Below are 25,029 nucleotides of genomic sequence, written 5' to 3'. Positions count from 1 at the left end.
ACTCTGTAATGTGCTGCAGGAGATGTCAGTGCTATATAAATACATAATAATAATATGGTAGGACATTAGACTATGACTATGGTAGGATTAGAGTGTGAGCTCCTCTGAGGACAGTCAGTGACATGACTATGTACTCTGTACAGTGCTGCAGAAGATGCCAGTGCTATATAAATACATAATAATAATATGGTAGGACATTAGACTATGACTATGGTAGGAATAACTTAAAAGAATAAGAGTCAGGCCTTGTTCACATTATATCTGTTTTTGTAAAATTTTAAGCGCGCGCGATTTTCAAGATCGCTTTGAAAGTGATTGTGCAATGATTCTCTATGACAGAGGTAATATCAGAGCGCTTTGTTTGCGGTGCTTGGGCCATTTTTGAGGCGATTTGCCTCAATGGAAGGTATTGGGAAAACGTAAGCGATTGCCACTGCGGACGTACATGCGAGCCGAACGCAATGTGGACAAGGCCTAAGCAAGCTTTCGGCTGTATAGTCTTTGTCTGGCTTCACTCCTGTTTCTGATGGGTAACACGGTACAATACCTTACTGCCAGTGGTGTAGCTATGGAGCTCAGATCTCAACAGCTTATACTTTGGTTGAGGGAGGGCCCCATGGGGCCCCAATGCGGTGACTACCTCTGCAACCCCCATTGCTACCCCCCTGCTTACTGCTATAACTTCTTCTCCTGAGTTTCTCGTGAGTGATATTGATGTCATTTTTATTTGAGAGGTGGGATAATCGCTCGGGGGCTTTTTCAGTTGCAAAGTGCTGCAAAGTTATACAATACAAGATGAGCAATGATCTCCAGGAGAAGAGGTGGATTGTAGGATTGCATACGGACATTACCTCCTGACAGCAGCTGGAGCAAAGAAAGATACACATGAGATTGTGCTGGGGAGAGAGTCGCTGCTCTTATTTGTGTGCCGATGTGTTTTATCGATTTCACTTACACTGTGAGCAGGGCCGGCGCTACCATAGAGGCAAAGGAGGCAGCTGCCCCAGGGCCCCAGAGCTTGTAGGGGCCCCCAGTGGCTACAAGAGGAAAAAAAATTTTTCAAATCGACCTTATAGTTTTTGAGAAAATCGATTTTAAAGTTTCAAAGGAAAAAAAAATACACATTTAAAAACCAGCCGACTTTAACCACTTCAGGATTCGGCGTACGCTTAACTACGCCCCTGAATCCTGAAGTGGATGCCATGGAAACGGCCGCTCGTATGCCGTTCCATGTCAGTTCACGGAGCGTGTCTCCGTGAACACCCTGCGAGCCGCCGATCGCAGCTCGCAGGGTAAATGTAAACACACGGGGAAGATCTTCCCCGGTGTTTACATGTGAACGGCGCTGCTGCGCAGCAGCGCCGTGGCAGAGATCGGCGATCCCCGGCCTCTGATTGGCCGGGGACCGCCGGCACCTGATAGGCTGAAGCCTATCCTATCCGGCGCAGGACGGAGTTCCGTCCTGCGCCGCTCACAGAGGGAGGGAGAGGGAGGGAAGGGGAAGGAGGCCAGGGAGCGCTGCGGAGGGGGGCTTTGAAGAGCCCCCCCCCCCCGCAAGCGCATGCAGCCGGCGGCGATCAGACCCCCCCAGCAGGACATCCCCCTAGTGGGGAAAAAAGGGGGGAAGTCTGATCGCCCTGGCTGCCAGCTGATCGGTGCTGCGGGCTGGAGAGCCCACGCAGCACCGATCAGGCACCCCCCTGGCACTGAAGTGGTTAATGGTTAATAGCAAATCCACCTTAAATGCTAGAAACCCTACATTTGCAGGATATGTTAAAGAGATTATTAGGAATAAGAGGAAAAAACACATTTTCCAAAAGACCTCATAGTTTTTGAGAAAATCGATTTTAAAGTTTCGAAGGAAAAAAGTATACTTTTAAATGCGGTAAATGTTTTTAGTAGCAAACCTAACGGTAGTGTAATTTTACATGCATCAAAAGAAAGAGCAATACATTTCCTGACGGGGTTTCCAGGGGGTCCATACGCAGCCGCAGCGCTTTGGCCAGGGATCGCTATACAGCCGCAATATGGCTGTATGAAGATCCCTGGCATTTTTTTCCTATTTTCCCAATTTTTTTTTTATGTTTAGAGTGTGGGAATTTTTTTTTTTTTTAAATGATGTGGGGTCCCCCCTCCTGAAACTTTTTAACCCCTTGTCCCCCATGCAGGCTGGGATAGCCAGAATGTGGAGCTCCGACCGATTGGGGCTTCAAACCCTGACTATACCAGCTGCAAAAAAAGTCCCTTAATGCCAATTTTTGCTCCGGGGTATCTGTTGGGGGGGGGGGGGGGGGGGGGCAGGTTTATTTTGCCCTGGGGCCCCATTGTTGCTTAAACCAGCCCTGACTGTGAGAGATGCTGGAAGGTTCGATGTTAGTAAAATAATGTGTGTGAGGCATTGTGGCTGACACACAGTCATACTGCCGCTGGCAATGACTGAGGACCTGTCACTACCTGGGGTGCTGGCGGGGATCCGGTGTAGTGCCGGCATCAGCTACCTCCTCTCACCGGCTGGAAATACAACCACCAGGGTAGTGAAAAGCCTGCTCGGGAAAACTAGAGAGACAATTACTGCTCCTGGTGTCCAACTCCCGATATCATTGGGCAACAGAGGAAGGTAAGCGGCTGAAAGCCTTCTGTTTACTAAACGATATTATATTATTATTGTATATTTCCAGCAGTGCAAGTGTTCTCTTTCTTGAATGTTGGAATAATATGAATGTTTACCGCACGTTTCACCACTTGAGGACCGCAGTGTTAAACCCCCCTAGTGACCAGGCCATTTTTCATAAATTGGTTCACTGCAGCTTTAAGGGCTCGCTGCCGGGCCGCACAACTTAGCACACAAGTGACCGCCCCCCCCCCCCCCCCCGCCTTTTCTGCCCACAAACAGAGCTCCCCCTATGTTGTTTTTTTTTTTCTGTAAATATATATATTTTTTTATAAATTTGCCTATTAGGGCTTCTCAAATCCAAATCCAGGAGATACCCGGATAGTTGCTATCTGGATATCTCCCAGTTACCTGTGCAGGGTGGGCGGGGAGCAAGCTTACCTGTCTGACGTCTTCTTCGTCAATCCCTCGGCTCCTCCCACGATGCGTTCCACGTGCATCACGTGACTACAAACACTTCCTCCTTCAACCTGGAAGGAGGAAGTGTTTGTAGTCATGTGACCACCACGTGGAACGTATCGTGGGAGGCGCCGAGGGACGGACCTAAGAAGACGTCAGACAGGTAAGCTTGCCCCCCCGCCCCCCCCTGCACAGGTAACTGGGAGATATCCAGATAGCAACTATCCGGGTATCTCCCGGATTCGGATTTGAGCAGCCCTATTGCCTATTTTTTTATCAATTTTCCCTCCCTCCCCCAGTCAGCCTATCACCGCCGATCGCTCCTGCGTCCCCCTGGGGGACAGCTGTGTCACACGGCTGTCTCCAGTACAGCGCTGCCTTAGATCGCAGCGCTGTAAAGGTATATTAGACAGTCTGTGAGCGGCGATAGCAGCTGGGAGACTGAAGCTCCGCCTTCCAAGTGAAGATGCGAGCACGCTCTCCTGCTAGCCCCATAGAAGGCCGTTCATGCAGATCGGTGTGGACCTGTCATTGGGGTTTCCGTCGCATTCACACCATTTGGCGTCGAGCGGTCGGCAAGAAGTTCATGACTTTTTCCGTGTGTTTTTTTTACCGCCATCTACTCACATGCGGAAAACATGCAGAACATTTTTTTAGTGAATGCAGAAAAAATTCGAAAATTACCGCTGGCGGGAATTTTGCGGTATTAAAAAAACTTTAGCGCACGTGTGATTGTGACTAGAGCTTTCACGTTAGTCACGTTGAATGGCGGCAGAATGTTCTCTCTCTCCCAGGAGAAGCCAGTGTGATCGGGATTATTCTGCTCTGCGTGGGAAAACGACCAGCCTGGCAATGCGGCCGCTCTGCGGGCAGGAACACACCAGGCAGGGAGGTAACGGTCGCGTTTTGCTGCATATGCGTTTTTAGTGAGTTTTCTGTGCATTTGTGTTTTTCCTGCACATGCATTTTTCTTGCGTTTTAATGTATTTGCCTTGCGCATATATAAATCACATATGAGTTTTGTATGTGTTTTTTTAATGCGTTTTATGCAATCACTTGGAAGTCAACAGGAATGGGAAAAAAATCATCAAAGTTGTTATTTAAAAAAACGCATAAAAAAGCATGCAAAACGCACTAAAAGGCAATACCTCTGCGTCACCATTGACCATATGCAGTAAGACCAGCGCACATTGCAGAATGCTGATCGCCTGTATACTGCACAGTGACACAGGACCTCCACATCCGCCTGGAAAGGGGGGGGGGGGGGGGGGGACGTGTGTGGGGGGGGGGGGGGGGCAGAGGTGATTGAAAATCTCGCATGGCAATCCCGAGTGGTGTAAATCCATAGAGTAGAATTGATGGATGAGATTTCAGGCTGGGATCACACTAGTCAACATCACATTACACCTGAAATTGCTGTTGGTGGATGGGATGGTTGGATGTAATGATAATTTTTGCACATAATATTATACAGAGGGGTCTTGGTGATCCGCCGCTGATGGGGATTGGCTGATGCTGGCCATGTATGACGTCTGGTTGAGGGACGGGCTGAGAACACAGTAGGCAGTACAGGAAACCACACCTTTCTTGTTTTTGGCAGCATTTTTGGCTGCGTTTGCTTTCCTCCTGTGATTTTGTAGCGTTTGCGGTTTTTCTGTGCTTTTCTAAGCGCTTTTGTGTAACTTGTTTTCTTTCACTTCCTGACGTCAGGCAGGAAATTAACTCTTTGCCCCGGAAATAAATATGAATAAATATAATGTATTTATTCATTAAAAGCACTCGAGAAATCACTTTTCAAAGAGCTTCTTCAAGTGCTTAGCGATTTTCCTATCCTTTCTATTGAATTGAAAACGCTCAGACATTGGTGCAGGATCCGCATTTGCGATTGGATAGAAAGTTCATCGCTCATGTGAGAACACTGACATAGAGCAACATTGCACAAGCGCTTTTAGGGCTCAAACTTACTACAGCGATTTTCTGAGCATTTAGGGAGCGATTCAAAACGCTAGCCATTTCCCTAAACGCTCAGCTAACGTTAATGGACGGGCCAAATGCCACTGGAGCGATTGCGAGGACTAAAATCACAAACGCAGGGCTTGCAGCATTTTTAGCTATTAGTTTTTCTGCAATGTAAAGTTCAGTATATAAACGCTGGTGTAATCGCTCGTCAAAACCTACACACAGCGATTTTGCTAGAATTTTTACATTACTGCACACTGTAAAAAACTTACAATTAATTAAAAGGACCAATCAGAATAAAAACCGCTAATCGCTACAAAATCGCTGGCAAAAAGCTGACACTTTTTAAAAACGATGCCAAAATCGTCAGCAATCGCTCTTGAAATCGCTTACAAACCGCTCATTAAAAACGCTAGCGATTGCGGTTAGCAATAGCGTGTTGTAGTGGGTTCCAGGCTTTAAAAAAAAGCAGAAAAGCTTGTGGTGGGAACAAGTCCTTAAAGGATACCACAACTGAAATGTGACGTAATGAGATAGACATGGGTATGTACAGTGCCCAGCACACAGATAACTATGCTGTGTTCCTTTTTTTCTTTCTCTGCCTGAAAGAGTTAAATATCAGGTATGTAAGTGGCTGACTCAGTCCTGACTCAGACAGGAAGTGACTACAGTGTGACCCTCACTGATAAGAAATTCACGTTTTTTACCTCTTTCTTGCTCTCAGAAGCCATTTTCTGCTAGGAAAGTGTTTTATAGTTGGAATTTCTTATCAGTGAGGGTCACACTGTAGTCACTTCCTGTCTGAGTCAGGACTGAGTCAGCCACTTGCATACCTTATATTTAACTCTTTCAGGCAGAAAAATAAAAAAAGGAACACAGTATAGTTATCTGTGTGCTAGGCACTGTACATACACATGTCTATCTCATTATGTCACATTTCAGTTGTGGTATCCTTTAAAGTGTACAGAGCTGTCAGGGAAAAAAGATTTCATACCCACCTCCAGCCCCGCTTCCTCCAGCCCCATAAGCACATCTGAGTCCCTCGCCGTCCACCCGCGGTCTGCCGTTCAGCTGCTATTAGGGCTCAAACCAACTGGCAGCCTTTTCTAAACGCTGGTGATTTGAGAAGCTCTTGCTAATGCAATGCGATGGGGGATTTATATAAAATGACATGGCTCCAGTGGGATCACACCCATAGCATTACATTAGCAGGAGCTTATCTAATCTCTAAGCGCTCAGAAAAGTTCTGCTAGTGGGTTCCAGGCCTTAGCCCCGGTAACTGGTTCATTCGCGTCAGTCCGGGTCTACTGCGTATGCACGGACCTCCTACACATGCACAGAAGACCACAACTGAGCCGCTACCGGGGCTGATCACGGCTGAACGGCAGACCGCGGGTGGACGGCGAGGGACTCAGAAGTGCTTATGGGGCTGGAGGAAGCCGCGGGTGGGTATCAAATCTTTATTCCCTGACAGCTCTGGTACACAGCAGAGCCCGCAAACAGCCTAATAGGGCTTGTTCACACTATGAGCGCTTTGAGCTTTTTTTTTTAAAAAACACTAGTGTTTTTATAAGTGCTGTAAAAGTGCAAGTGCAATGCAATCCAATGAGAGTGTTCTCACCGGAGCGATGAGCTTTCTTTCCAATCACAAACGCAGGTCCTGCTCCATTTCCTGAGCGTTTCCTCTTTAATGCCAAGTATAGCAAAATCATAAATTGCTCTAAATGCTCTTGGAACAGCGATTTTGTGAGCGTTTAAGAAGTAAGAGGTATATGGAGGCTGCCACATTCATTTCCTTTTAAGCAATACCAGTTGCCGGGCAGCCCTGCTGATCCTCTGCCTCTAATACTATTAGCCATAGCCCCTGAACAAGCATGCAGCAGATGAGGTGTTTCTGACTTTAAAGTCAGATCTGACAAGACTAGCTGCATGCTTGTTTCTGGTGTTATTCAGATACTACTGCAGAGAAATAGACCAGCAGGGCTGCCAGGTAACTGGTATTGATTAAAAGGAAATAAATATGGCAGCCTCCGTATACCTCTTACTTCAGTTCCCCTTTAAGCAAAATTGCTTTAAAAGACATTCATTTCCTGGTCAAAGAGTGCACTTCCTGTTTGCCTGCGCACAGAAAAGCGCAAAACGAAACCGGAAACCGCTGCTGACATAGAAGGTGTGCGCATGGCTGGAAGGGGAGGCCGGTCAGGGGGACCCAGATGAGGGGGTGGGGGGGGGGGGGGTCTGACCTCCTTCCCCACCCCTGTGCCTGCTCCTCCCCCCCTTAGCCACCTGAGGAATAGGGATGATCAATGAGATGCAAATACTTCTGAAATGATGTAAATTTGTATGCAAACATATGCAGCTTGACAAAGGATCAATTAATTTAAACCTGGGTTCAAATTGATTGGTCAATTTTCAAACTGCATAAATTTGCATTAAAATGTGCATAAATTTGCATCAACTCACAATAATTTGCATCTATTCGATCATCCCTACTGAGGAACCTGCCTCATGGTGGCCTAGGACTGACCCTGAACAAGCATGCAGCAGGTCAGGGGTTTCTGACAATATCGTCACATCTGACGAGATTAGCTGCATGCTTGTTCCTGGTGTGTGATTCAGACACTACTGCAGCCACATAGATCAGCATGACAGCCAGGCAACTGGTATTGTTTAAAAGGAAATAAATATGGCAGCCTTCCCAGACCTTTTGCTACAGTTGTCCCTTAATGTGCAAAAAAATCATTTTTTTCCCCTTGTATGCAAAAATGTTGAATACACCCGTGAACCATCTCGTTCAGGGCCCTTTCACACCTAAGCGGGAATCGTGCGACTCCCGATAAATCGCTAAAGCGCTAGCGTAGTGCTATATTAGTGTATGGCAGTGTTCACACTTGAATGATTATCGCTTATCACAAACATGTTGCATGCAGCATTTTTCTGGTGATTTAGGAGCGATCGCCAATAGCATATATACAAACGCTAATCGCGATCGCTTCAAAAACGCTAATTTGTACAGTGATTTTTCCATGTTAAATCGCGGAAAAATCACCCCCAGAAACCGCTACCGCAAATTGCTAGTGGTTAGGGATGTTAGGTGTGAATGGGCCCTAAGGACTGATGCACACTGAAATCGCTGTTGCAATTTGTGATTACGATTTTGTGAAGCAATTTTCAGAGCGATTTTTGAATGGATAAGTGTTTTTGCTCATTTAATCACGTTAATCGCTCTTAAAAATGCTCCATGCAGCGTGTGTGCGACTTTAGGAAAATCACAACGCTGCTGTGGGAACTCCCTCATAGGGTAACATTAGCCAAGCCATCTGAAAAGCGTTCTTGGTGTGCGGCAGCCCTGACTCGCGGACGGCTGAACTGATCATTTGTCTGCCGGCCAATTACATGCAGCTGAATGGCAGCGCTCAGTGACACTGCGCCATGCTCAGATTACACCGTGTGGGGGAGGAGTCCACCACCTGTGCCTGGGAGGGATGATCAATGAGATGCAAATTTATGCAAATGTTTATGCAAATATCTGCAGCTTGAAAATGGACCAATCAATGATTTGTCCAGTTTCAAGTTGCATATATTTGCATACAAATGGCGTAAGCAGGTGGCAGGCTGTGAATGCTTCACCTTCCGCCGCTCATGGTAAAGAAGCCTAAGGCCTCCTGTCCACGAACTGTCAATAGGCAGTGAAATGCCTCTCAAACTCTCTCAACTGCTCGCTGCTGCCTGGTAACTGCTCGCTGCTGCCTGGTAATTGCTCGCTGCTGCCTGGTAACTGTTTGCTGAGCACACAGCTCAACAGTTCATGGAAAAAAGGGCTAAGGCCCCATTCACACTAGAGCGTTTTGACGGCGATTTCAGCAAAACGCTCAAACGCTAGCGATTTGAAAGCGCTAGTGTAATAAAACCCTATGGGCCCGTTCTTACTTGGGTGATTTGCTCTATTTGCCGCAAATCGCCCAAAATTGTGAAACGCAAACAGTAGCCTGCACCATTTTCAGGCGATCGCATTTCAGTGCTATAGAAGCGCTAAACGCAATCGCGGAGAAATCGCCACAGTGTCCAGTGATTTCTCCGCGTGTAATTGTGGGAAAATCGCTCCCGCAAGTAGCCGGTGGTAATCGCCAGCGTTTTGCACTTTCAAGTGTGAATGGGGCCTAAAGCTTTGTTCACATCTAAAATTGAATTCGCAAGCGTTTTGCAATTTTGTGCGCAATTTTTTTTTTGTGCCTCCTGGTGCTACACTGCGCGCTGCACTTTTTTAAAAGCGCTTTTCTAAGGCGGTTTTGCAGAGGGTTTTTTTTTTTATTCAGCCCTGACGCAGGTCAGGAAGGGAACTCTTTGACCCGGAAAATAAATATAATTTATTTATTCTCAAAATTGCCGTACAAAGCGATTTTGTAACAGTTTAGCACTCTTCCTATACCACAATCACCCCACCGATTTGCGGAGTGCAAAGTGGACGAAACGCGCTGATATTAATCTTCTCATAAAGAATCATTGCACAAGTGTTTTGTGGGCGATTTTTGAAAATCGCTTGTGCTTGAAAAAAGGCTGAAAACACCTCTAGTGTGAAGGAGCCTAAGGCCTCTTTTCCAGGGACTGTTGAACTGTGTGCTCAGCAAGCACTAGTTACCAGGTAGCAGTGCACAGTTACCAGGCAGCAGTGAGCAGTTACCAGGTGGCAATGCAGCAACAAGCAGTTACTAGGCAGCAGTGAGCTGTTGGGAGAGTATGAGGGGCATTTCACTGCCTATCAGCGGAGTACATTTGAAATCGGCGCCGGTAGACTTGGGCGCAGGATACAGCGGTATAAGGCTGATCCTGCTTCTGCACAAGCCCGGGCCGATTTAATTACTATTCCCCCTCCAGGCCGCCATGGATAGTGGGGGAATTATATAATTCGGCTTCCAGCGATTGCTGGAGGCCGAATTATTATGTTTTTTAAGCAACTTTGGCTCCGTCTTCTGACGGCACCGACGTTACTCACTGAGCGCCGCTATAGACTGATTCCCATTATAGTCTATGGCGGCGCTGGCTGAGCCCAAATGTAGCAGCGCTGAAAAGCACTGCTCCGTATCAGCGGTCCATGGAAAAGAGGCCTCCTTTCCACAGTGCGCTGACAGGCAGTGAAATGCCCCTTAAACTCTCCCAACTGCTCACTGCTGCCTAGTAACTGCCTAGTAACTGCTTGTTGCTGCCTGGTAACTGCTTGCTGAGCACACGGCTCAACAGTTCATGGAAAGGTGGCCTAACATTGTTTTTCAACTGTAATGCGATTTTTGCATGCAGAAACAACAAGCAATTTTGACTGCATTGGGCTCTATTCACAATCACACATGCGGTAAGAGATTTTTTTAGCGCCAGTGATAATTTTCGCATTTTTCCACATTCACTAAAAATGTTTCGCATGTTTCCCGCATGCGGGAACAATGCGTAAATTTTTTTTGGAAACATGCGTAATTACATAGTAAACATGCGGAAACCATGCGGAAAAAAAGTGGCATAAAAAAAAATGGTACTTATCCGTTAGCCGGGCGCATCCGGCAGGTGGCGACAAAACTCCACCAGAGTTACATCTTTCCCTACTATCCATGTCGGCCTGGAGGGGGAATAGTAATTAGCGCCACCTGCCGGATGCGCCCGGCTAACGGATAAGTACCAAAAAAATTGTCCAAAAAAAAAAAAAAATGAAAGTCCAGCAAACACGGCGCTGAAGGCTCCAGACTCCATTTAAGTCAATGGGAAGTGAAATATTTCACCAAGTACTGGTAGGTGATAAAAATGCGCTAGTTAAGTCAGAAATAAGGCGCCTCTTTTTTTTGGTGAATTTAGATTTTTTGCGGAAACTACTGACTTTTGCGGACTTTTACCGCATTTTTTACGCATGCGGGTAATTAATGCGTAAACATTTGTGAATGTCAAGATGTCAAGTCGGGAATTTACCACAAGTGCATTTCTGCAAGCGGAAAATGATTGTGAATAGGGCCCATTGTAACTGATGGGCGGTCTCCACTGCAGCTCGCCCTCCTATAATGCGCACAGTGTGAACGAGGCCCTCAGTGTTTCCAGGTGGAGGCAGGGAACACACTTAGCAGAATGGCATATATGTGCTATGGGGAAAGCGAATGCGTTTCTGCTGAGTGTCTTCCCTGCCTGAATGCACATTGCAGGCCTCCTATATTTGCATACACAATTAGCACAGCCTTGCATCAGCTCACAATGATTTGCATCTCACTGACCACCCCCAAGCTGCAGTGTGGAGGGGGCGGGGCTGTGATGTCACACCCATTGCTATCTATAGGACTCCCTCCAGCTACCTCCCTGTATGAGGTGTTAGTCTGCTGACCTGGCTGGACAGGTGAGTCCTTGTGTCCCCCTTCCCCCAGTGAGCACATGCTGATTCTGGAGGCACTATGGAGACTGCCATGTTATATTACTGCAGTGTGGAGGGGGTGGGGCTGTGGGAGGAGAGATGTCACACCCATTGCTATCTATGGGATCCCCTCCAGCTACCTCCCTGTATGAGGTGTCAGCTGGCTGGACAGGTGAGTCGTTGTGTCCCTTCCCCTGGTGAGCACATGCTGATCCTGGAGGCAGCCATGTTATATTACTGCAGTGTGGAGGGGGTGGGGCTGTGGGAGGAGAGATGTCACACCCATTTCTATCTATGGGAACCCCTCCAGCTACCTCCCTGTATGAGGTGTCAGCTGGCTGGACAGGTGAGTCCTTGTGCCCCCCCCTTCCCCCGGTGAGCACATGCTGATCCTGGAGGCAGCCATGTTATATTACTGCAGTGTGGAGGGGGTGGGGCTGTGGGAGGAGAGATGTCACACCCATTGCTATCTATGGGATCCCCTCCAGCTACCTCCCTGGATGAGGTGTCAGCTGGCTGGACAGGTGAGTCCTTGTGTCCCCCTTCCCCCGGTGAGCACATGCTGATTCTGGAGGCACTATGGAGACTGCCATGTTATATTACTGCAGTGTGGAGGGGGTGGGGCTGTGGGAGGAGAGATGTCACACCCATTGCTATCTATGGGATCCCCTCCAGCTACCTCCCTGTATGAGGTGTCAGCTGGCTGGACAGGTGAGTCGTTGTGTCCCTTCCCCTGGTGAGCACATGCTGATCCTGGAGGCAGCCATGTTATATTACTGCAGTGTGGAGGGGGTGGGGCTGTGGGAGGAGAGATGTCACACCCATTTCTATCTATGGGAACCCCTCCAGCTACCTCCCTGTATGAGGTGTCAGCTGGCTGGACAGGTGAGTCCTTGTGCCCCCCCTTCCCCCGGTGAGCACATGCTGATCCTGGAGGCAGCCATGTTATATTACTGCAGTGTGGAGGGGGTGGGGCTGTGGGAGGAGAGATGTGATGTCACACCCATTGCTATCTATGGGACCCCCTCCAGCTACCTCCCTGTATGAGGTGTGAGCTGGCTGGACAGGTGAGTCGTTGTGTCCCTTCCCCCTATGAGCACATGCTGATCCTGGAGGCTGGCTTGTTGTCTCCTCACCTCTGGTGCGCTCATCATGGAGGCTGCCATGTTATATCACTGCAGGGGAAGCTGGCTGAGTCTCACCTGACGTGATCATGGATGAGATGGGAGGCGTGCCTCTCCTGGGCTGAGCCAGTTCTGTGTCAGGACTAGTCAGACTCAGAAGGGTGAAGATTGGCATTGGATGGATATGGATGAAAGGCAGCCATACACCCAGCAATGTTGGGCAGATCGACCAAGAGACAGATCTCTCTGATCTAATAACAGAGAGATCTGTCAGCTGCCCACACACAGCAGGCCAATTCCTGATCAATGTCATGCTAAAATCAATCAATATAAGGCCTTGTCACACCACATCCACCACCTCGCTGCCCTGACGCTGTCCTCCTAATGATAAATGGGCCCCAAGCTATACATGACCTGTCTGTGGCCTCCGCTTGTCCCTGCTGGCTCCTGGTACACTGCGCTCTACATATACACACTCCACGTTGTTGCCTAGTAACGGCACGCGTGTGATGTCATTATACCTCCCAACTTTTTGAGATGAGAAAGAGGGACACTTAAACCACACCCCTGCCACACTCCTGATCCCGCCCCATCACACCCCTAGTCACGATTCCATAAAGATTTCATAAGAAACATATGTTCTATAATTCAAACCACACTGGTCCTGTGTCATACATGTGGCCATGTTACTAGGCAACCATGTGGGGCGTGTATGTGGAGCGGCGTGCACCCGGCGCCCGCGGGGACAAGCGGAGGCTGCGGACAGGTCATGTATAACTTGCGCTGGGCACCGGAAGGACAGTTACCATTGGGGGGACAGCGCCGGGGGGTGTTGTTTGGTACTTGTCCCGATATTGCTCGCCGTTACTGCTGCACACCTGATTAAGCAAGTTGGTTGCTTTGTCGGTTGGGCATGCACTTGGCTGCACTGGTTTTCATCCAATGCGATTATAATCGAATTGGATGGTTGATTGGCTGCCAAGTAGCCTGATGTATGGCCAGCTTTACAGACCAATATCACAGGAAATGCATTGTGATTGGCTCAGAGCTCCCGGGGCATACAACTTGTAACATTTGCATGTCCCTGACGGTCGGTCATAGACGGCATCGATGAATCGCTCACCCTTCTTCTGATACTTCCTGTGCAAAGTTCTGGTTCAGCCGGGCGAGTTCTGCTTCCTGCTGAGTAACTGGCTGAAATCTCAGCAACAGGAGATGGTAATTATGTCTTGCATGAAAATGTAATGTAAATTGTATGCAGCCGGGAACTGGGCCAATCAGTCAGCAGTGTGCGGCGGATTCTGCCAGTTACCAGCTGCATATGATTATCACATTGGCTCGGGTTATTGGCCTCTAGAGGTGGCCAATGAGAATGCAGGTTCTGGCCCACAGGCTCAGATTACCAGAGGTGCACTACATAGACCAGCAAGCAGCATGTTATAATTGCTGTATAACTTTCTGTACTGCCAGCCTCCATGTTTTGCCTCCTTTCTGACTACCTAGCCTTGTTTACCTGGGGGCGGGGCTTGCCTTGTTTACCTGGGGGCGGGGCTTGCCTTGTTTACCTGGGGGCGGGGGTTGCCTTGTTTACCTGAAGCCACGTGTAGTGTCATGTCCCACACTGCTTGTTCCATATAGCCAGGATTGGGTCCTGTACAGTTATATCCGGGGTGGTGGTGGGGGGGGGGGGGGGGGGGGGGGTGTATAGTGCGGGTTAATACCTCATTCTACAAGCCTGCCTGCTGAGATAAGAACAGCCACATGGGGGAAGGGGCAGAAGTGACGCCATATGTTCTCCGCTACACACTGCCCCTGGGGCAAGTGCTTATTGCTCTCCAGGTAGAGGAGCTCACCTGGGCTGGAGTGGATCTCTGCCCTGTGCTTATCCTGGATAGACGAGGAGTATTGTAGCCGGCTGGGAAAGGAATGCAGAGAAATGTCACCTTGTGCAAATGTTTTGGCAGTTTTATGCAGATATCAGCTGTATCTGAAATGTATCCGCTGCTCTACCAGGTTGGAGACATTTGCAAGAAGTTTGCAGGAACTCGGTCCACTTCTGCATGCACGCCAAAGGGCCAGTTCACACTTAGCTTAGCACTAGCGTTTAGCGGGTGATTTTACTGCGGTTAGCACGCTAATATCACTGTGCACTTCTGTGATTCCGAATGATCACAATCAGCGCTTTAAGCTCTGTACCGCAATTGTTTCAAAATTGCGGCAAAAATGCTGCAGGTAACACATTTTGCAATTGTCGCTAATCGTAATATGCCCACAATCTTTGTATTGAACAAGCGAAAATGGCGATTTGTGGCCGGTGACCTGCTGGCGTATGTCAGTAGATGGAATTTGACAAAAGCACAAAGAAGCAGGACCTGAGTGGGTCCCCGGGTTCTCACCCACTCTGTAGCTGGGAGTGGCTATGACAAAGTCCAGCCCTGTGGTAATTGGAGCTGGGGCAGTCCCCCCTTCAGGGAGAGAGATCTTGGCAGAATTCCAGGCAAGCTGATCTCTCTGTGCCCATCAGTCATATCAAGAAATGAGTTGTTGCAGATTGGCATTCTGTAAGGCGTCATGAATTCACAGATATGAAATACGAGTATCAAACTGGAAAGTACGGCTGACAACTTGTATTGTTCAGCCGCTGTATGTGCAATTTGTGCCTACATTTGTGGTCCTCAGTATTTGGCCCCGCCTGTAATCTGTCTTGGCCACACCCACTTTCCCCTGCGCTGTTCATTGTCCACCACACCTCGCCTCCTCGGGTGCTTCAGATATTCTGGGATTCCAGCACTACGGATGGTCCATGAGATGCAAATTGTTCAGAGTTGATGCAGAATTATAAAAATGTTATATGCAAATTTAAACTGCTTGAGAATGGACCAATCACATTCCACCTAAAAAGGGATCGATTGGTCCATTTTCAAGCTGCATGCATTTTCATACAAAACCTGAAATAATCCTGCATAATCTCGTAACATCTACCCCTATCCAGCACCTCCCCCATCAGACTGAGGCTGGCACTAGGACTGGGCAAAGTATTCTAGTGTTTTTCGTCTTACAGAAATTCCCCTGTGACAGTTAAATGCCGAGTGATTATAGCAGGTGGCTTGTTTGGTTGGAATGTGAAGAGTTGGGTCACATTATCTAAGGTAATAAACGGGTCAGAAATAACCCGGTGTGTTGTAGAATAGCAGAATCCTGCTCATTCTTTGCTCACAAAGTCCACATTCTGCCCTAGAGGTGACCTTCCTCTTGTTACAACACAATCAGCTCAGATCTAGTTTCTCGGTTATTTGGATTGCTTCTGGTGGATGTTTTTCAGTCGTGTGTTAATCTCGTTGCAGGGGACAGTCATGTCACGTTTCACTATCCGTCTGTACCAGGATTCTGACTATGATGAGGTCAGGAAGCTGTTTGTCTGTGGAATTCTAGAGCATGATGGACAAATGTTTAAGCACGCGTTACACCTGACGCACATTTGGCTCCCGTTGTTGGCAGTAGTCGTCCTTCCTGCCTTTCAGATTGTGTCTCTTGGTTCTTCTTTTATTGCCTTCACTTTGGCAGTGGCTGCTGTATGGCTTGGGGGCCGGCACATTCTCACCTCCTATGTCCAGGCCACCTTGGCTGATGATATGTTGGACATCCACAACTTCTACTTGGAGCAAGATGACCACTGCTTTTGGGTGGCAGAGTCGGCAGGAGAATTGTTGGGGATTGTGGCCGCCTTTCCTTCTCCCCACTCCAGTGAAGGAAAAGACTTGGCACTGAGGAGACTCTCGGTGTCTGCAGGTCATCGTGGTAAAGGGATTGCCCAGGCACTGTGTAGGACGGTTGTGAACTTTGCCCGACAAAGGGGCTACGAGGCGGTGGTACTGACAACCACCAATGCTCAGATCGGTGCTAGGAAACTGTATGAGAAGTTTGGCTTCAGACTGATTTGCAAGATTGAGCCACCAGGCTTCCTGTACAAATTTATGGACTTTGTTGTTTTATTCTACCGCTATGACATTCTGAAGCCACAGTGATTTCATGTTCTGCTCAAAAACATAGAATAAATTTATGATGGGCTTCCAGGTGTGGTCTGATGTGCTTTCAGGTCTTCTCCACAACATTAAAGAGAATCTGTATTGTTAAAATCACACAAAAGTAAACATACCAGTGCGTTAGGGGACATCTCCTATTACCCTCTGTCATAATTTCGCCGCTCCTCGCCGCATTAAAAGTGGTTAAAAACAGTTTTAAAAAGTTTGTTTATAAACAAACAAAATGGCCACCAAAACAGGAAGTAGGTTGATGTACAGTATGTCTACACATAGAAAATACATCCATACACAAGCAGGCTGTATACAGCCTTCCTTTTGAATCTCAAGAGATCATTTGTGTGTTTCTTTCCCCTGCATCTCTCATGCACTGAAGTTTCAGGCTGCTCTTTTCTTCCTGCAAACAGCTTTGCCCTTGTCTGTAATTCCTCAGTATGTGAAAGCCCAGCCAGCTCAGAGGACGATTTATCCAGCTTGTAAAAGATGAGAGAAGAGAGAAGCTGCCCTAATCGAATTAATACACAGGCAGTGTGCATAGAGGGGCCTGGAAGGGGGAGTTCATAGCAGAACCACAACACTGAAGAACTTGGCAGCCTTCCAGACACAGGCCGACAAGTCTGACAGGGGAAAGATACATTGATTTATTACAGAGACTGTGATAGTACAAAGTGCTGCAGTAAGCCAGAACACATTAGAATAGCTTTTGGAACTTGTAGGATGATAAGAAACAGGATGCAATTTTTGTTACGGAGTCTCTTTAAGTGACTGACTCAAGATCAGTGGTCCTCAAACGAAGGCCCGCAGGACGAATGTGGCCACCTGAGGCTTTTTTTCTGGCCCCGACACACAAAATGTACTACTTATAGATGCGGTCAGCTACATGTTTAAATATTGTTGGTACGCATATAGAATAGCAGTGCTGGCTCGCAGGGGCGTAGCTAGAAATGACTGCGCCCCATAGCAAAAAATTTTTATGGGCCCCCCATGACCTTCCAACCCCACGGACCTCGGACCTCCCACCCAAACATTCCTCCAGGGCCCTCCACCCCAACATTCCCACACCCCTCTAAGTACAGTATAAGTAGCCAGGTCTATAGGTGTCCCCAGTTTAGGTAGTAGTCAGGGGCGAAACTAGAAAATCACTGGGCCCCCTTGTGGCAACAGCAATTTAAACTAAATACTGTACAAACATTTTAACTCATACATGAACATTATGGAAAATCCAAGTTGAAAATAAACTGTGAAGATAAACAATTTCATCCATCCTACTCCTGAAAAATGTATTCATCCTTTTTTTTTTTTTTTTTTTTTTTTAGAACTTCAGTTTTATTTTCTGTTTTAAAAAGCTAGAAACAGTAGGTTTAATGCTATTGTCTCATACGATGATGATTCAGCTTTTCCCATAGTCTCGCAGTTAGCAATCATGTGACCCCCAACAAGACAAATTCAGCAATCATGAAGCCCCCAACAAGACAAATTCAGCAATCATGAGGCCCCCATGTGAGGATATGTACGGCAATATGCAGAACATAGCAGCCAGGTTGTATCTCGTGGAAGCCCTATTTTTCATCTGCTGTGTATCTTTCAGAGGTGTATGTAGGCCAGTCTGGCTTCTTGGAGTTCCTTATGTAAATGTAAATTGAATCTGCATTCAGTATCCAGCACAGGAGCTATCATTGTCTGCTTCTAATTAGGAAACACTTAATCAGACAGTTGCTTTGAAGCCTATACAGGTGATCGGCTACCTGTTGGTCTGAATAGGAGCAGGGAATGCTAAATGGATTTGCTAGCCTCTGGCAAGGAGATGGCTAATTAGTCAATAGCCAGTCAGATCCATACCTTTGATCTGCTAGGAAATACTGTCACCAATGTTTGTCACCTGTAACTTGGAGTCGAGAAGTCTTTGATGTGTGTAAATATAATATGGGGAGATGGAAAATGCCTGGAAAGTTAATTAAAACTAGGGCCTCCCCTTCCCAATGAAGTTGCAGCCTCCAGGCATATCTCCCAGTATAAAAGGCAGGGCCAGATGCCTAAAAATCATCTTCTCCTGAGGGTAGCGCATAGCTAGAGATGATCCGGAGCGAATCAGAAAATTCGTGTCCCTCCACGGTTGGACATTTGCGCTGGTAAAAGTTTAATTTCTGTTTATCCCATTTTATTTTATGCAACTTGTCTTGTATCTTTGTAACTTTTATTTTGTAATTTTTACTTTTGTTTTTTGTAAATCTTGTGTATATAATTTCTGCATTGTTCCACTTTTTTCCTGGAATATTAAATCGTTATTTAATAAGTTTGACTTCTGCTGTACTAAGCTAACGCTCATAGCCTACAGAGACTGCAGTGTAATTTGCGTTACAAGTCAGTGCCTGATTGTGCCTTGCTACTGTACGATTGTACTGTGTGTGGCGTTCCCGTATTCGGCCTAAAGCGCAAAGCTGACCCGAATACCAAAACACGGATTGCGTGCAGATCACTCGACAGCAGAGTGGAAGTGTCTAGCGGCAGCTAGTGGTGGCAGTGAGAAGTGTTCTGAGGGGTTACAGCCTTGTGTTAGCTCGACTAAGGCTGCTTCCCCTCTCGATCTGGTCAAACCCGCAGTCGGTAACCGTATCTGCAGGCTTGCCGCGGGGCATTTTCCTGACACCCAACATGACAAATTCAGCAGTCATGAGGCACATAAATAGACAGAATTTCACATAAATAGGCAGAATGCCCCCTTAATATGGTAGGCACCTCTCACCTGGCTTCTGAATTCTCCTGTACTGGCTGCTGTGCCTGGCAATACTGTTTTTGGCTGGATTGGGGATGTGTGGGCTGAAATGCCTGGCAGTGATGCTGTGGCTGGGTTGGCTGGTGGTGATGCTGGGCTGTGCTTGGCTGGTTGAAGTAAATGCTGGCCTGACTGGTGGTGATGTTGTGGCCTTTTTGACAGTGATTCTGGGATGGTTGGCTGGTGGTGATGCTGGGCTGGCTGGCCTGGATAGTTTAGGTAGTGACAAGTGCCCCCTAGTTAAGGCAGTGACGGGAGCCCCCCAGTGTAGGCAGTGACGGGACCCCCAGGTTAGGTAGTGAGTGACAGGCGGAACCCCCAGGTTAGGTTAGGCCGCCCCTCCCCCTCCCCCCGGGTCCGCTCAGGGCTGTTCTTGGTGGCTGGAGGGGTTGCAGCATGAAGGGAGAGCTTGGTAGCACGTTGGTGGGGAGGGGGGGGGGGCAGTCCCCCCTCCCTCACCTCGGGCTCTCCCCTCTGTGCTCCCCTCCAGCATTAAATAGTGCGCGTATACGGGCAGCGGCAGTTACATACCTTCCGTGCGCTCCACGGATGCTCCTCTCTCTAGCTTCTGACGCGACTTCCTGTATAAACAGGAAGTAGCGTCATACACTAGAGGGAGAAACGTCCGCGCTGGAGCTCACTTAAGGTATGTATCTGCCGCTGCCAGCCGCCTGCATACGTGCACTATTTAATGCTGGAGGGGAGAGCCCGAGGTGAGGGAGGGGGGGCCCGTCCCCCTCCCCACCGACGTGCTACCAAGCTCACCCCTCATGCTGCGACCCCCTCCAGGTCCTAGCGGGGCATCCTGCTGCTGGCCCCCTGTGACGTGGGACTCGGGCCCCATAGCAACGGCTATGGTTGCTGTGCTGATTGCTACGCCCCTGGCTGGCACCACTCATCTACATGGAAGCCAGAAAGCAGTAATTCAGTGGTTTCCAATCTACATCAGGTGACATTGCTGTCCAATTGGACTGCAGGTTGTCACCTAGGTATGCCATCATTTTATATATACTTTTATGTTGACCTGGCCCTTGACCCAAAATGTGCTCTAGGTGTGTGTGTGTGTGGTGTTTTTTTTTTTTTTTTTTTTACTGGTGTATGAGGCATCAGAAAACTTTTTTTGTAGGTGTTTACAGAAAATTCTACATTATATGAGGCTCTAAATTTTTCTCGATGGCCGTTGGTCAGAACTTCCTCAGCCCGGCCTCAAGTACCACCAACCGTTCACATTTTTTGGCAATCCAATCCACAGAGGCGTTAAGCAGTAGTGATAGACGAACGTGAAATGTTTGTGTTCTCAAAAGCTTTTGTGAATTTTCTGCAATAGTTTGCGAGCTGCCATAGACCTCAAGGGGCAGGTGAATTGTAACACCTATAGGGCTGATCTTGCCACAAAACTGTTAGGCCAGAAACCCTCCAGCAGCCTTTTCTAATCGCTACTGATTTGTAAAAGCTCCTGCTAATGCAATGCTAGGGGGGATTTTTATAAAATCACATCCCTCTAGTGGGATCCCACCCATAGCATTACATTAGCAAGAGCTTTTCATATCACAAAGCGCTCAGAAAATCGCTCCTAGTGAGTTTCTGGGCTGAAAGTTGTTTGAAGGGGCCTAACGCCTGGACGGGGGCATGCCGGAGGGGGATCCATGGCAGAAGCTCCACCAAAAATTAAGTATTTTACCCAGAGGCCTGCTTTAATCCCTGAAGGGCAGAAATCCATAACATTCCTTAATTTGTGGAATAAGCTGCTTTAAAACGTCCGGCGTGTGTACATAGCGATAAGGTAGTGTATGGGTTATGCCTGGCTCACACTGACAAAATGCTGCGTTTACCGCACCACAAACGGCATACGTGAGAACGTCAGGTGAGCGAATCATTGTTTGTACGAGTTGACACTAGTAAATATTAATTGTTGAAAATTGGGCATGTACTTCTCAAAAAGTGGCTTTCAATTTGTGTGCTGTTTTCTTCTAGTGTTGCTCCCATAGTGCTTAGTGATGGGAGGTCAGGTGCATTCACAAAGCAGTTGTACCCTGTTTGGTGTTGGCCTTCCCATGACTACTGGTGTCTGGTGGACCTCCCTCCATACAGTTCCCTGGTGTCTGGTGGACCTCCCTCCATACAGTTCCCTGGTGGACCTCCCTCCATACAGTTCCCTGGTGGACCTCCCTCCATACAGTTCCCTGGTGGACCTCCCTCCATACAGTTCCCTGGTGGACCTCCCTCCATACAGTTCCCTGGTGGACCTCCCTCCATACAGTTCCCTGGTGGACCTCCCTCCATACAGTTCCCTGGTGTCTAGTGTTTTTCCCTCCTCCCTCCCCGATATGGCTTCCCTGGTGATTTAGGGCTTTGCCTCCAATTTAGCTGCTTTGGTTGTCTAGAGTGGGCCAAATCTAATTCAGAGTGGGGAAACCACATGGGGGCCACATTTGATGGCTCTGCAGACCAGACCTGGCACATGTGATTTAGGGGAAGGGAGGATGCTGAGCTGTAAGTGGTGTTTTTTTTTTTTGTTTTTTTTTTTTTTCTCTCCAAATCGCTGACTTGTGTATTGAATATCTGCACCTTAAAGTGAGCAAACAAAGCAAAACCAGTCTTGCTGGAATATTTGCTATATATTGTAATGTACTTATGTTTCCATGCTCCTACAAGCTGGATGAGGTCCACTTTCTAGTACAAGTAGGGTGGGTTACTGGCCTGTATTGGTGAGGGTTTCAATCGCAGCCTTGCAGAGGATGAACTTCCTCCCGTAAGGAACGTAATTGGTGGTTGCTAGGGGTTACCACCTTGTTTCAGGACCATATCGCAGGAACTGCAATAACTAGGCATCCTCGCAGCAGCAGCAGCAGCAAGCAATGGAGGGAGACTTTATTATTATTATTATTATTATTATTATTATTATTATTATTATTATTATTATTATTTTATAAAATGCCACTGGGCACTGATGTCTTCTAACTAAGGAGATTTGGCAATGCAGGTATGACAGTTTTAAGCAAACTGTGGTGCCTCCGCCAAGCACGAATCTGAAGTCAGTCTTGCGTTTTATGGCATCTTGAGTCCAGTCCTAGTGACTGGCTCTGGTTCATCTTAAAGGGGTTCTGTGGGATGTTAAACACTTAACTGGGGCTTCTATAGGCCCCCTGTAGCTGTCGTGTCCTGCACAGTTGTCCTACGATCATCCATTCCCTGCCGCCGGTGCTGGTCCAATTAACCGTCTAACAAGACAAATAGTGCGCGCTCCCGCTCGCGTCTCCGGGAGCTTGCTGCGCAGGCACAGTACGAGGTTTTCTCATACTGCGCAGTAAGCTCCTAGAGACTATACAGTCGCGCAGTCACGTTAGTTGAATAATTAAACCGGGACCGGGACCGGCAGTGGAGAACGGTGGATCGGAGGACGGCATGGGGACATGACTGCTATAGGGGGGCTGATAGAAGCCCCAGGTAAGTGTCAGTTTGTTTAACATCCCACAGAACCCCTTTAAAGCGGACCCAAAGCAAACATTTTTTTTTAATTAAAAATATTTAGTTGCACCACTCTGACACATACAAAGATAAATAAACACTCCTTCAAGCCTATGAGCATTTCAGTGCATGCTTTTCACCCTTCTCTTTTGATAGCTAGGGTTATACAGGAGGCAGCCATTAGCAATTCTTCCATTTCCGGACACCATCTACTCCACCAGTTTGCCGGAAATATCCCGGCAATTTGAAAGGAAGGGAGGGGTTCCTCCAATAAATGTAAAATATTTTATATTTGTCATCATGCCGCTGAAAAAAGGCTGCTATTTATTATTATAATTTAGAAAATAGATTTTATTTCTGAATTCTTGTATTTTTAATTTGGGTCCACTTTAAGAACACTTATATGTTACCCTAAGACCAATGCAGCATATGTACGAGTACGAAGCAAGTCTAAGTAGAAAGACAATACAGGAAGTAGAAGGAAGTGACGTGACCTCCCTTGGCTGTCGGTCTCTTATAAATAGCCAGCCAAGGGTAAAATCCTGACCCCACCCTGGGAGATGGGCAGTCAGTGTGTCATGGCTGTTAATCACATCCAGGAGATCACAGGAGATGGCCTCTGTGATCTGGTGGTTGGACACACTGCACAGCCATGAATGTGACTACCTTTATATGGTAATCTCCTTCCGTCTTATCATGGAAAATATGTTGTGTTCCTGAAATATTTTCCATCAGAATATGTTCAGCCAACTTACCCAAACCGAATTTCAGGGCACAGGGCAGATAAGCAGTTCTACGGCCTTGATAAACTTCAACAAAATGTTGTCTGTATTTTGCCAGTCTCTCTTCACACGAGAATCTACAGCCTGCTTTTCCAAATGCTTTGGGGAAATGAGATGAACCATCTTAAGAGAAATGTCACTTATCAATCCAGGCACGGTGGGTTTTTTCCTCCTTAGTTTTAAAGAATAATTTTGGTAAGGTGTATGCGGAGGAACTGCCTGGATGGGTTTTTTCCAATCCTGGTTCAAACCTTTTCTCAGATGCTGGGAAGAGGGTGGTTTGAAGACGGAGGATTGGCAGTGGCCAACAAGACCAGGATGCTAGTGGCAGCAACACATGTGTTAATGTACAGAGGTTGGACAAAACACTTTGAAAATCAATAAAATATATTTTAATATGGTGTAGGTTCACCTTTTGCGGCAATTACAGCCTCAATTCTCCGAGGTATTGATTCATACAAATTGTGAATTGTTTCCAAAGGGATTTTAGGCCATTCTTCCATTAAAACACCCTCCTGTTCTTTGAGACGATGGCGCCCGAAATCGACTTCTTACTTGAATCTCTAATAACGACCATAAATGCTCAATAATGTTGAGGTCTGGGGATTGTGGTGGCCAGATGAGATGCTCAACTTCATTAGAATGTTCCTCGTGCCATTCTTTAACAATTCTAGCTGTATGGATTGGGGCATTATCATCTTGAAAGATGACATTCCCCTCCAGAAACAGTTCTTGAACCATAGGATGAACTTGGTCGCCCAAAATTCTTAGTCTCGGGTATTCTTTCATGAACGGAAATCATTGGCCCAGCGGATTTCCAAGAAATGACACCCCAGATCATCACAGAACCCTCGCCATGTTTTACGGTTGGGAGAAGTCTGGATGAAATGCTTCTTTTGGCTTTCTCCAAACGTACACTTGGCCGGAGGTCGAAAATAAGGTAAACAATGATTCGTCAGAGAAAATCACATTTTTCTCTTTTTTCCACTGCTCGAGAGACCAATTCTGGTGGTTTCTACACCACTCTAAACGCTTAGAAAACCTCTGCTCTGAAAGACAAATGTTTCAAATTGCAGTTCTGCCATGGAATCCAGATTTGTGCAGCTCCTGACTGTTTTTGTGGAAACCGGGTTTTGTAGGTGTTCATTCAGATCTGCAGTGATTTTGGGAGCCGTGGTCTTTTCTAACAATTCGATTTAGAGTCTGACGGTCTCTCTCTGACAACTTCGACTTTCTGCCACAACTGTGCTTTGCTGAGGACGTTTTTCCTTCTCTTTCAAAGGCAGTCATTACTTTTGAGACAGTACCTCTTGAAATGCCAAGCATTCGGGCAGTTTCTGTTACAGTAGCGCCTGCCATACAAGCACCAACAATTTGGCCTCTTTGAAAGTCAGAGAGATCTGCCATTTTTATAAATTATCACCAACTTTTGTT

The 25,029-nt window shown here is 47.2% G+C and overlaps 2 protein-coding genes across 2 annotated transcripts in view; both read left to right on the top strand.

The window, feature by feature from the left end:
* Positions 1-12,396: 12,396 nt before the first annotated feature.
* LOC137544818 (probable N-acetyltransferase camello) overlaps positions 12,397-25,029 on the top strand; it is a 30,523-nt gene continuing 17,890 nt past the window's right edge. Inside the window, exon 1 of the mRNA XM_068265914.1 lies at positions 12,397-12,475. Within this exon, the coding sequence (XP_068122015.1) occupies positions 12,452-12,475 (24 nt within the window). The 5' untranslated portion in view covers positions 12,397-12,451. The remainder of the gene's footprint in view (positions 12,476-25,029) is intronic.
* LOC137544829 (probable N-acetyltransferase camello) lies at positions 15,788-16,593 on the top strand. Its single transcript, XM_068265922.1, has one exon. The coding sequence runs from the start codon at positions 15,844-15,846 to the stop codon at positions 16,555-16,557; it is 714 nt and encodes a 237-aa protein (XP_068122023.1). The 5' UTR covers positions 15,788-15,843; the 3' UTR covers positions 16,558-16,593.

This window comes from Hyperolius riggenbachi, chromosome 1 (assembly GCF_040937935.1).
Source record: "Hyperolius riggenbachi isolate aHypRig1 chromosome 1, aHypRig1.pri, whole genome shotgun sequence".
Classification (NCBI taxonomy): Eukaryota; Metazoa; Chordata; class Amphibia; order Anura; family Hyperoliidae; genus Hyperolius; species Hyperolius riggenbachi.
Note: the sequence above shows the minus strand (reverse complement) of the source record. Positions and strands in the feature narration are given on the sequence as shown.